The following is a 13747-nucleotide window of genomic DNA, read 5'->3' on the forward strand; positions in this document are numbered from 1 at the left end:
TTTTTCGTGTCCCTAAATCTTTTGAATGAAATAAAAAAACAAAACACTGATGCACGCATGTCAATGTTACTATAGTAGTCTGAGATGTTATGACTTAAGGTTAGGAGTACTAGTGTCTTATTCCGGGATCGCAAAGGCTAATTCGTATACAGTAAAATACTATATTTTAGCTGGAAATAATTTTCGCTGTTATTTCCCCCAATCACTCGCGCAAATGCACACACATATGCTATTTCCATATATTGAATACGTTGGCAACGGAAGGGACAAGTTTAAAACATATTTGTATTATTAACACAACTTGAAAGCAACAGTCTCACAATGAATACATGTTCATCAATTATCAAACTAAACGTTCAATGAAGCGGACTGTGACTGTTAAAACGAAAAGACAAGGCTAAGACGAAAACATGTGACAGTACGATTATTCTAGTCTACTACACGCCCGGGGACTACACGTTCAAGTATCCAATTTCCCAGCTTACAAAACATGATTAGTATCAATCTGATTAAAATCTGATGTAGTGTATAGGCTTTAATTATTTTAATTTTATTTTTTATTACTTTTGTTATTAATGCCCTTTTATTTTATTATTTTACTTTGATTTTGTGATTTTTTTTTTTAATTCCGCCCTACCTACATCTGATCCGACGCCTATGTAAGTCCCGTTCAAATCTCGCGTAAGTAACAGCCAATCACAGCCCCCCTTTTATATAGGCTGTCGGTTGCTTCCTTTTCAGTGTAGCGATACTCAACGGGCAATCTTTCTGTACATTATATTTTGCCCACTTGAATAAACCATTAATAGAAAATTGCTAGTATATTTTTATTTGCAAAAGAAATTCCTCAGCATTTTACAATTTTTGTCATTACATTGAATATTTTTTTTCACTTCCAACAAATGTGTACACTTCCAGATACATCTTTGCCAGCCAAGGTTTGTTCATTCAGTCATCACTGAGCATAATTATCTAGAATGTAAGCAAAAAAATAAGTATATCGTAATGATTAGAATACTGTAAACAGCTATAGTAAACAATGCAAACTGATTTTAAATTGTATAACGGTCACCGGCCCACGGCATCAATTGCGATGTGTTCCAATAAAAAATATTTTATTCCAGTCCAAATCAGCTCAATTACTTTAATAAAGAGTTATTGTATAATGTAGAAAATGTTGATACAATTTGATGAATATTTACAGCTACGACTTCAATACCGTAGACGATGTTGGCCCGATCGTCAACAAAACATCACCCGTCTCCAGGGCAGGTGACTGGAAAAAGACACTGGTGTTCGGTCGAAACAAAATAGTCACTCCCAGAATAACTATGCAAAATAACGATCTAAAGTCGAACCATTCGAGCCACAATACATGTATTAACATAAAAATGACTTTCGTTGCATTTGACAATGATAAACTTACCGAAAAGCCGTGTTATTCTCGGTCGCTAACGTCGGTATAATCCGCCATTTTATTTGAGTGTGTTTGCCACCCGACTCCGCCCGGTGACGTCATCATGTGCGCTATAGAAAGAGGTCTGTGATTCGTTGACTAAAATCGTCGATAGTGGGTCTCATTGAAATCTCGTTACATAGGCATCGGGTCAGATGTAGGTAGGGCGGAATTTAAAAAAAATCACAAAAAAGGGCATTAATAACAAAAGTAATAAAAAATAAAATTAAAATAAGTTTATAGCCAAAATAATTAAAGCCCGTACACTACATCAGATTTTAATCAGATTGGATTAGTATCAGCAATAGTTTCTAGTACTGCCTGGATAATTGCGTATTATTAGTTGACATCAGACATAACCCTGTACAGGATCGTTTGAACAATGTCTCAAATTCCCGAAAGGATATATTCAAATAAGTTGGGATGAATATGAATTGAATATCCATAAGATCTTTTGAAAAATCAGCTAAACAGTTCACCACCACGATTATGGTGAATTGGCGAGTTTTCAACGAAGACAACTGGACGTCTCCAGTCATGAGCTGGCTGGTTCGAATTTATTTATCCACCTTTACAGTGATGAATATTGCATTTGAGTTGAGTTACTAGTAATTACAAGCCTGATTTACATTTTTCTTGTTGTGTTTCTGTCAAGGTATTAAATATAAGTGCGTTGGGAAATGGCATAATTATATTGCCTGAGTGAAAGAGGCTGGCGAGACTGTGTCACAATGTGTAATATTTATTTCCAACGCGCATGGTCGACGCCTCTGCTTGAGTTTATTTTGTATTTTTATTTTCGAAATGTATTACTGGCTGCAGTTTTTTTGTTGTGTCTGAAAACTGAATGTCCAAGCTGACCTTGTTTTGGCTGTAAGTATCCTATTCACTAAAAAAAAGTTCCCCTGTCCACTGGGGGGGGGGGGTACTGATATTTCCCGCCCCCTACAAAAAATAGATAAAATCATCTGCCCTCAACAAAAATCCCTTGGACCAGCCTTTCCGATGAACAGCTCCATTGGCTGTACCTGATTGTAACACAGTCCTGCATGATTGTAATACATTAGTAATGCCGGCGCCAGTTCCAACAAGCTGCCTCGTCACCAGAAACGAATTGTTAATTTCACTTTTCACAGCTTAGACCACAGGGAGACCAGGAACTACAATAAACTGTACGCGAGGGGAGGGGGCGTTATCGGCTGGTATCTAGGGTATTAGAAACAGACAAGGGATAAAGGGTCTAGCCAGCTCACATTTTTAAACTGGAAAAATAGGCGAAAAAGAATGAAAAATAAAATCTATAAAAAATACCAGCTTGAAGAATATTAGTTGCTCTTTCAAATTTTGCGAGTTCACGACACGGTAACGAGTCTTGTGAACGGTTCTTAGCACATTCTGGTCATCATATAATGATCAAGTCGGATCATCTCTCACGAATTTCGCTAGGAGCGCGTCGTGTCAAAAATTTTTGCGGCATTTTTGGCGACCTCAGTCAGTTCCCTGGATGTTGATGAAACTGCCATTATTCAGAAATTCCTGCCAACTTTTACAAAGGCTACATTGCCATCATGAGCAATGCTTTATCGGAGGCGGCCCGGGACTATGGAGTGAATATTACACGTATAGCGGGGTAATCGAATGTTGAGGTAATTGCAAGTCAAGCGAACCGAATGTTGAGGTAACCAAATGTCAAGACATTTGGACGTGAAAATAACCGAATCTTATGACAATTGAATGTCAAGATAATGTCTAAATAACGACACAATTGTAATAGAATGAAACAATGACAAAATAATATTGTAATAATTACACAATAATAAAATAATTAAGAAATAAAGTCGGAATAATGAAACAATGGCAATACGATTGCAGTAATAACACACTAATGGAATAAGCACAAAATAATGTTCAAATAATGACACCAAGCTAATTTTGGCGGTATTCTCACCGGTATACGCCTCTGTCCACTAAGTGAATGAATGCTCGTTCCATCAAAACAATTTTAACGTCCCATCTCTAGGGTTGAATTATCACAAAATCGACGTGGTTTCTCGATCATTTTGTTTCATTATCATTGCACATTATATTAAAAGAAGCGATATTACATGTATGTACAACTTATTCAAATGCATTGTAATTTCAGGTAACATGGAGTTGAGTTAAGAGTCTGGGCCAAACCAACTGACTGGTTTCAAACATGGTTAGACAAACTGTAACGATAATGCTGTTTGTAAACCAACAAGCTTTGTAGATTGAATAAACATCTAGGAGATTAACATTTTCGTTTAATCAAATTGTGATTGACAGGCATTTTGCATACATTAGACTCATGATTTTTACTTGTCGCGGCACGTTTCGATCAAAAATAACATTTATATATCAAAAGCCCAACCAGCTGAGTATAATCGCTAGCGTACATATTCATGCCCCCGTAGAAATGTATTTCGAATCACAGCTTGATCTCTAAACATCGTAGATGGCACATTTCCCGGAGCTACTGTCACGATGCGAGCGACTTGGTTTAGATTAGCATACTAATTGCGGTGGCCATCTTGCCACTATTTATAGTATCGGTTCTCCTTTAACTGCATTCCCACTATGCATTATATGCAGAACCCCTTCCATTGATTGCAATCACCATGATATATAAATTCCTGAAATATTGTAGCACTGAAGCTAGCCTGCATTGAAGGTCATGGTGTTTAATCACCAAGTCGAACATAATTCCCATTGTTATCACTCATGGTTAGTTTTCACTATTTTTGAGGTCTTCTAAATCTGGATTCTGTTGGATGAGATTTCTCGCGAACTGTACAAAAACCCAAAGCCTTGCATGCGTCTTAAGAGGTTTTAATGTAAAATCTAAATGCACGATTATGGCTTGTATATTATACCCTACCTATACAACATTTTTTGGGGTGTGATAGAGGAGCTGGGTGACCTTGTGACAATTCCTCAGGTCACAATGGGAATTCACCTGGTCCAGATAATACTCAAGCATAAGAACATGCATCAAGGTCTGTACCATTTATTTAATTTGAGGCAAAAATATTCGATCTGCACAAAGGTGGCTATTAGCAACGTTCATTTCATTATCGTTGGCAAGTAACATTTTCACTGAATTATAAATTAGTCGAGTAAAGTGGGCAGCAGAAACCCAAGCTGGTATATGTAAAGGTTTAATACAACACTTTTGACAATGTTTTTTTATTAATGCAGTGTTTTAAGGGTTGGACCATTTGATTTTGGGGGGGTCAGAAACGAAAAAAAAAAAAATTGCAAAGTGAAGGGTTCTTCAAAAAAAAAATTGCTGCTTCACCAGTGTAAAAAAAAAAAGTTGTCACTATATGACTTCGGGAAAAAATGTTTCCATCAGCTGTTGTCATGTCATCTCTGAACACTGTAGATTCACTTGAATTACTGAGTCATAAAAATATGGCAATTCTTCCTGCCAAGATAAGGGGGCACATAGTACAAGAAGAAACTAGGTCATATATAAATGGATGTCAATAATTCTGGTTTGTGGATTAATTAATAGCAGAGGGAAAATTAATATCTGCATTTCAATAACAATTTCACTCTGGTTGCATTTAGATTGTATACCATATATGCTCTATTAGAAGAGCATGTACGGCAACAATTGCATTGATTGTATACTGATTTATTTTGACCATAGAAACACCTGTTATTTACACAAGAGCATGCGCTACTAAGAGCAAATGCGGTATTGCATGCAACATCTCTGACAATTTAGCTGTTTTAGTTTTAATACATTTACAGACTAAAACAGAAACAATGTTAGAAAAGTTGCTTGCAATATTGCTGACTACTGTAAAATACTTTATTTTTTCAGGAATTTATTTTCGCTGAGAACAGCTTTCTGGCATTGTGTGGATCTAATTTTCACTATGTTGTATTAAGACTCAATGCAACGTATAGAGAAAGCTGCATTTTCTCTGGAATTTATTCAAAATTTATCACAAAGTTGAGGATGTCTATTTCTCAAAAAGATTTGATCGTGTTAAACACTTGAATTCTTATAAATTCTGCAGACAATGTACAGCCAAAATTGAATCTTCTGTTCTGTGCAACTTGCAGAATATTTTTGTTGCACTATAGGTACGAGACAAGGTTGTATGTAGACTGTCGATAGTCCTCTGGGCCTAAAATAATTGCGTTTCCGAGACATTCAAACGCCGGCGGTGTTTGATGGGAAATGCAAACCATTTCAGGCGAGGGACTTTTGTCCCCATCTGCAGGTTTCTAGTTGATATGAATAATTCATAGTTGATGCTGACGTCACAAATAAATTATATTAACATAATGTATGTAAATTTATTCACATTATGAACACAATGAATAGTCACTTCAACCAAAATAGCAAAGAAAACTATTAAATCGCCTAGAACCAAGGAAACAACGTGCCTTGTTTGTGGCAGTCAAATAGAAAACCGGAATAGACGGTTTCGCGGGATCAACTGAATTACGACATGCGAAGAAATCAAATTTGTTGTGGCAGAGACGAACGATCTACATCTTGTCAGTTCGTATATGCATGCAGAAAATGTGGAATGAGAGCGTCGACTCTGCATAAAAGCATGGATGAGTTCAGGAAAAAATATTAACAAACTTCGCACAAGTCATGGGCGATCCTCGTAGCCAGCAACCCCTGACCTTTTCAGGATTGGCCACGATAAAATTATAGACATTTGTGTGACTATCATTTGCATATGAAAGTACCCGGATCTGGTAAGAAATCTTACCAGTGAATTGCAACACCGGACAGTTGGTCGGCACTCCATACTTCCTGTCCTGGTGTTCGCAATGTTTTCACGCCTATTACGTTTATACACAATATTTATTAATAACAGATTAATATCAAGTAGGACCAACTGTTGACAGTCTAGGTTGTATGCTAAGCCCTTTAGTTTGTTAATGAGCTTGCTTCCTATAAGAATGACAAATGATTTTGATATTTTAATGTTTGCTGACCTATTTTAAAGCAGAGAATGTTAAATAGAAAAAGTAAAATTGTAGTTTTCTTGTAACCCGAGTTTTGAAGTTGTATGAATATTGGTCATTTAAGGGCACCTCAGTTGAAGGAGTAAAGTACTACAACTACATGGTTTTATTAATTTCATCAAAACTATCTTGGATGCTATCGAGGGAAAACCTAGCAGTATCAAATACAGGGTTTTTATTAAGAAGCTTGGTGGTCTTCCTATAAGTGAAATCTGGAATTCTGAAATCTGGAGTTACGAGTACTCCTTAACTGGAGAGAGTGATATTTTTAGCTCCGCTGTCGACTTTGTCGAGCGGAGCTTATCATGTGAGTGATTGTTCGTCGTCCGTGTCAATATTTTAAAAGTTCAAACTTCACACACACATGTACATCATGTCACAAACAGATATGTGTATTTGTTTCATGATCCGCTTAATAGCTAAATGATGGCCATTTTAAGACCGAAAATGCATTAAAATCACGTATTTTCACAATTCCGGAACCAGATCTCAGTCATGCATGGATGGATTTTGTTCAGATTTAGTACAATGTGTTGTACATATGCAGGTGCATTTCGGTCATGATCTGCTTTGAATGTATATGTCACTCAAATATGAACGGAACGGGGACGTGTCATTGACAATGACTTGTTCCTGTCAAATTAATTTTTGCTGTTGGTTTTCTGCACCATTCTAAGACATGAACAGTATACTTCACTGCTTCATTATAAACTGCATCTCAAGCTATGGCACTAGCAGACATTTTTTGCACATACAAAATCGTTTCATGTCTGACACGGTGCCATACAGAAACAGCTCAGTACATCATGGCCATGTTATAAAGTTCACTACACTACGGGGAAAATATTGAGATGTTATTTGTCAGAACGAGTTTGAATACAGGTATGAACTACTGCGATTCAATTGGTCAGAATGAGTTTGTAAATGAACTACTGCGATTCAATTGGTCAGAATGAGTTTATAAATGAACTACTGCGCTTCAATTGGTCAGAATGGTGGGATGTTTGAAATAACATCAAATAAGTAGCCCATTGTTGTGTGTGTGTGTGTGTGCACATGTTAAGTGATTGACACTCACAGTTTCTGCGGTCTTTGGAATTCTAAGCCAAAAACTCTGGGTTCTCTATTACAGAAAATTTTTTGCTCAATCTATCAACAAGCAAGTTGAAGTTCTGTGAAAGTGCAATATCTTCTATGCTATAAATAAAGAGCCATTGTAGAAACGTCTAGCTATTTTTAATAGTTACTCAGGACAACGGTGGCCAAATATTATCTACTATATATCATATGGATCAATCTAGTAGGCCCTCATTTCATGCCATGTAGAAACAAGGTCAAAATAAAATTTAAATACAAGTCAAAGCATTTTTAAATCTCTTAAAAGAGATATGGCTCTAGAAGCCCAACCATTAAAACAAAATGGCTGCCAGTCAGCCATTTTAAATCCAATCTGAAAAATAAAATGACGAGCATCAGGAACCCGTAATGTCTAATGTATGTACCAAATTTGAACGAAATCCACCCATAAATGCTTGATATTTGATGATTTTTTAGCACAAAAATGCCCACCATTCGTCCATTTTGAATACGATAGTCAAACCAATATATCTGTTTATCTGACATGATGTATAATGAATAATTAAAATTTGAAAATATTATCAGTCAAAACAAGTCTGAGATATGGGTCTAGAAGCCCATTCATTAAAACAAAATGGCCGCCAGACAGCCATTTTGAATCCGATCTGAAAAATAAATGATGTGCATCAGGAACCTGTAATGTCTAATGTAATGTACCAAGTTTGAACGAAATCAATCCATAAATGCCAGAAATGCTTGATATTTGATGATTGTTTAGCACAAAAAAGGCCACCATTTGGCCATTTTGAGTAGAATCGTCAAACCAATATATCTGTCTAACTATGACATGATGTATAATGAATATTTAAAATTTGAACATAATCAGTGAAAGCAAGTCAGAGATATGGCACAAGAACCACATTCATTAATACAAAATGGCCACCAGTCGGCCATTTTGAATATTACCAGTATCTGAAAAACAAAATTATTTGCATCAAGGTCCCATAATGTCTAATGTATATACCAAGTTTGAACAAAATCCATCTGTAAACTGCCGAGAAATGGTTGATTTTTAGGATTTTTTAGCACAAAAATGGACCCCATTCGGCCATCTTGAATCAGATCGTGAAACAAATTGATGTGCATATGTATAATATCATGCATGATGTATGTGTGAAGTTTGATTGTGATTGGTCCAGGCATTTCTAAGATACAGGTCTGGACGCACGCACGGACATCAAAACACAAGTCCCCGTTTTCGGACTGTGTTCGAACGGGGACTAATAATCTTCCCCAGGTGTAGGGTATCTGCTGGAAGCCTTCATGGATAGCCACGATGAATGATATATAATAGTATCAGCATGACAGGAAACTAGCCAATAAGTAAGGCATATCAACAAGACATAAAATGTCACAGTCCCCATTATTTGATTATAAAGTAGTACAAGGAACATCTGCAAACAGGTGAATAAATATGTACTCTTTGTGGGTACAAGTCATCATAAAGTGATTTCCCATAATCTAGTTTTGTACTGACAACTAAAAACTTCCACTGACCCATGTTCAGAATCTCAGAGTACACAAGTGCAACAAAACTATGTCATACATGTATACTTGCTCAAGAAACTGCATTCATAAATCTGAGTGAACCTTGATGTACATGACTTCTTTGTTAATCAGGTCTTACTATATTACCAGGACCTGGGTTTGTTTCAACATCACCACTGGGCATCAGATTCATTCTCATGTTGTCAACACAGTAAGGCTTATTATTTAAAATGTATTCATTGTACATAGAACAACATCTGTTAATTTAAACAATTGTAAAAGCTATGTTTTCAGAGCAAGTAAAGGTTGGTCTGCTCATAACCTTCAATGAAGAAGTAACAATAATTGTTTGAAGTATTTTTAGTGCAGGGATATTACTGCATTTCAATTATTATTAATGGGTATAAAATACTGTAAACCATTTAATTTTGACTTCTAGATATATTCAGGATTTTATGAAATTTGTGTACAACATTTCAATAAAGTCCCTGACACTCCATGTTGTAGGAACCCAGAAAAAATTCAGTTCACAGCACCACTGTAAAAAAAAAAAAAGTTTAAAATGAGTATAGTCAAAGATATACACATGTGGGTTCATAAGACATATGTACCAATCTGAGTTGGTTCTAGAGATTAGTATCACAAGATTTTACTCTCCGTGATTCAATATCAGTCCTATGTATAACGCTGTGTTGATCAGGCGAACTAATTGACAATGGCCCTACAGGTATCGCTATGAAATCACAGTAGTTTTGTATTCTTCTTGCATTTCGACCATGGAAAAATATTTGTTTTTGAAAGTGGCCCAATTATTAGAAGAAAAACAGAAACAATTTTTTTTAGGTATAAATTCTAGTAACTGAAATGCAAAATTGAAAAAGAACAAGAATACGCAGGATTGATAAACCTTCAGTGAGCACTCCTGAAATTTCAGATCATTGGTACCATGTTTTTGGATACATTCAATGACCTAATACATAAAATCACATTTGACCCTGTATGACACGCTTCTATCATAAAATTGGGTTATTTATTTGATGCAACGAAACATGCATTCACAGCAGACGGAAATTCGTTTGAGATATTACTGGATTTTTGTATTCAATTTTCCATTTCAACCACTGTGATCACGCATTGGGATACTGACTGTGCATAAATGCGCAGTGTAGTGTCATCAGAAGACCGATTGTTAGAGAATATTTTGCACCATTACACCATTTCAAATATTATATTAATTCACAGACAACAAAATAAAGATTTTCAATAACATACAAGTTTTCCCACAGTTTATGATTGTATGGCAATTACATGGCTTCACCAGTTTTACTCTGGAAGAAGTTGAAAACAGGTAACAGGAAGGGGCTACATGACTACATCTTTTTTTTTGAATTTTAATCAAGCATGATTTTTTTTGTTTACAAATGTCTATTTTAGGGCAACAGAAACAATAAATGTGTAGGTAGGCATTTTAACAATTGCACAATTAATATTGGATGAAAACGTCATTACAGATATAAATCATAATCATAATTACAAATAAGATCACATTTAATTTAGTCAGTTTTCATAATGAAATGCATAATAACATGTACTTATAAATTTTAATAAGGTTCAACAGCCTTTTCATTTAGTGCCAGTTTAAACACCATAAAACCTCTGGTTTAGGTGTCACACTTAGAGAAGAGTGAAAGGCCTTTGGTTCATAGGCATCGCGAAATGTTAGAATTGAATCCCCCCAAAAAATTCACATACTGTAACAAGCATTATTTTTTTATAATCTTGTTGATACCGAAAAGTAAAGTATGTTCTAAAAGAAGTTTCGAATAAATACAAACACGAATACATTGCTTAGTGGTTAGTACCAGTAGCGAATGATCACGGTAGCACAATCTGGTCATTCTGTGTTTCGCAAGTGAATAACTTACTTGTTTTCTAAGTATTGCAATTGTTGATTATTATTCAGTAATGATTATAATAACGCACACAAATTTAATTCGTTTTATTTTTATAAATTGGAAGCAATATTCAACTTAGTTTCATCGTAAACGAATGATTTCGGTCGAATGTAAATGTTCGAAGCGATATGATATCCGCCCTGTTCTCATTTACACGTGGCTCATTTAAATATGTTAATGATATATAGAAGATAATATTTGGTAATCGTAGTCCTAAATAACTATTAAAAATAGCTAGACGTTTCGAGCAATGGCTCTTTATCGATAGCATAGAAGAAAGTGTTATAACGTACAGGTAGAACATAAGAACGCGCATGAACTATATGTAGAATCACAAAAAATTCCACAATAGAACAAATAACGCGCCTTAGGTAGTGAGCTCAACAAATGAGTTGAACTGTTTGTTAATACCATGGGGTTCTTTAGTTCCAAGGCGGAATATAGTTTCCTCCTCGACACGCCTAAGCTGATTTTCGTTGCCATTGACAACACATACACCAGAAATAGACATATCTGTAATATTATGTCCACTAGAATTAAAATGAAGTGAAACCGGATAATAACAATTTTTCTGTCTAGTTTGCCGTAGATGCTCAGCAAACCGATCACCCAGTCGACGAACTGTAGAACCAATGTAAAGTTTCCCGCATTTAATACATGAAATGCAATATACAACATTCATAGTGATACAACTGAACAGATATTTGACCTCAACATCTCCCTTGGGACCAAATATACGATTAGAGTCTGTAATAAAAGGACAAGTATTACACCTAGGACGATTACACGGGACAGAACCATATTTCTTGGGGTCTCCCCTTTCACCCGTATGCACCAATAACCTTAAATTAGTGTCACAGCGCCAGGCAGTAGTAGGCATTAGTGGAAATGTAGAACTTGTCTCCTCGCTGGTCTGTAAAATGTGAAAATGTTTGTACATAATGTTTTTAATCCTGACATTTAAAGGATGGTACGTAAGTGCCAAAATTACACGATCCTGATTGTCACGGGAAACCGTAGATCCAATACAATCCGTTCTTGACATTGACACAACCTTGGCCAATGCTTTCCCAGTGACATTACGAGGATAACCCCGTTTTGTGAAAAAATTACATAAATTCCTCGCCTGGTTACGGAAATCAGTATCATGGCTGCAAATACGACGTACCCGGAGTAACTGTGAGTAAGGTATGGAGTCCTTCATTCTAGTAGGATGTGATGATTCATACTGTAAATAACAATGTGAATCAGTAGGTTTTGTGTAAATTGATGTAGAAATCCGATCACCATCTACCTTAGTAGAAATATCGAGAAATGGTAGTGTTATTTCTGATCTCATGTGTGTATTATTTATAAATATGTTAATGACGGTTCAGTGACCTTGTGGTGAACGCAACGCGGTAGTAGATTTACCGATGTTCTGGCAAGATCTTTATGCTTTGATTTTGACGGGGAAAACGACATGATTTTTTTTAATCAAAAAATTAGTTGTTTTCAAAATATAAACTGAGAATTCAAAGAATAATTTAACATTGTTCGCAGAAATAACAGCTCATTGTCGAAACGAAGCTTACCCATTCAGGCTATTCACAATAGGTGTCAATGACTACGGTAAAATATAAATTAGACTCTTTTAGGCGCCAGGAGTGAATGAAATATCTAAAATATTTTTTTTTAAAAATGCCGAAAAAACGCCGGGCGATTTCCTGGTCCGTTGCAGACTACTCGACCGACCGTCCATACACATGTTGTCACTGCACATCGGCCATGTTGAATCGCACGAGATCGGCAAAATCTTCATTACAACTAACAGTTTAATGCTCACAACATAAAAATACGAATATAATCATAGGCAACCTACTATTATATAATGAATAACTTGATCGACACAGGGACATTCTCCGCCCCCCCCCCACCCCCGAGTTGTGGATATTTCGGAAATCGGACACAAGCAAAAGACCGGATAACGATTTACTTGAAAACTATGTCCCCATAAATTAATCGTCCGTGCACAATATTATAATTTGACAGGGTATACAATTTACAAACTAGTTTCGTAGATTGGAGACAATTGTTTGCTTTTTTGGCTATTCACAAGCTAGCAATCATAATATTCACGTCCGTACGTACGTAACGGAATGTACACCAATCGTACCCCAAAATACATTCAATTTTGTAGAAACTGGAGAACTTACCTTTGCAAACACGTCTCTTATGCCGCCTTCTTGAAGTTCTTGAAATCAAATAAGGTTACTAGTTCTTCTAGTAACTAGTGAATGAGACCACTGAGCCGAACAGAATACATGTATAAACAGTACTATAATAAATTGCACGCAATAGAGAAATCACGTGCTGTAGCATTCCTCACAGATCTAATCTACTGTAAAATATTTTATTTCAGCTGGAATTATCATTCGCTGAAAAGACTTTCTGGCTGTTTTTTGTATTATTTATTTTCATTGATTTTTGACAAGTTTGACTGTAAAATATAGGAAAAAGGGAATATTCGCTGGATTTTATTTTAAACATTCCTTCAGCGAAAATAGCAAAAAAATGTATTTTACAGTAATTAATTTATTCTGAGCATGCGCAGACGTTCTGTCAATGTTGCTGGGAGAGGTAATTTTTGATAAAAATCGTGAAAAAGACCCACTTGGGATTTTCAGATCTGGAAAAAAAATTATGTGCA

General features: G+C 35.8%; 1 protein-coding gene and 2 long non-coding RNA genes across 3 annotated transcripts in view; 1 reads left to right on the forward strand and 2 right to left on the reverse strand.

The window, feature by feature from the left end:
• LOC100373115 (phosphoribosyl pyrophosphate synthase-associated protein 2-like) overlaps nucleotides 1-3750 on the forward strand; it is a 39357-nt gene extending 35607 nt beyond the window's left edge. Inside the window, exon 9 of the mRNA XM_085502595.1 lies at nucleotides 3600-3750. Coding sequence (XP_085358721.1) covers nucleotides 3600-3614 — 15 coding nt within the window. The 3' untranslated portion in view covers nucleotides 3615-3750. The remainder of the gene's footprint in view (nucleotides 1-3599) is intronic.
• LOC146740170 (uncharacterized) lies at nucleotides 814-1595 on the reverse strand. Its single transcript, XR_014930234.1, has 2 exons — nucleotides 1427-1595; nucleotides 814-972 (listed from the first exon to the last, which is right to left on the reverse strand). It is a non-coding gene; the product is annotated as an uncharacterized LOC146740170 (long non-coding RNA).
• Nucleotides 3751-9291: 5541 nt separating the features above from the next.
• Nucleotides 9292-13670, reverse strand: LOC146740171 (uncharacterized). Its single transcript, XR_014930119.1, has 2 exons — nucleotides 13254-13670; nucleotides 9292-9641 (listed from the first exon to the last, which is right to left on the reverse strand). It is a non-coding gene; the product is annotated as an uncharacterized LOC146740171 (long non-coding RNA).
• Between the last annotated feature and the right edge of the window lie 77 nt (nucleotides 13671-13747).

This window comes from Saccoglossus kowalevskii, chromosome 8, assembly GCF_978046115.1.
Source record: "Saccoglossus kowalevskii chromosome 8, keSacKowa6.1, whole genome shotgun sequence".
Lineage (NCBI taxonomy): Eukaryota > Metazoa > Hemichordata > Enteropneusta > Harrimaniidae > Saccoglossus > Saccoglossus kowalevskii.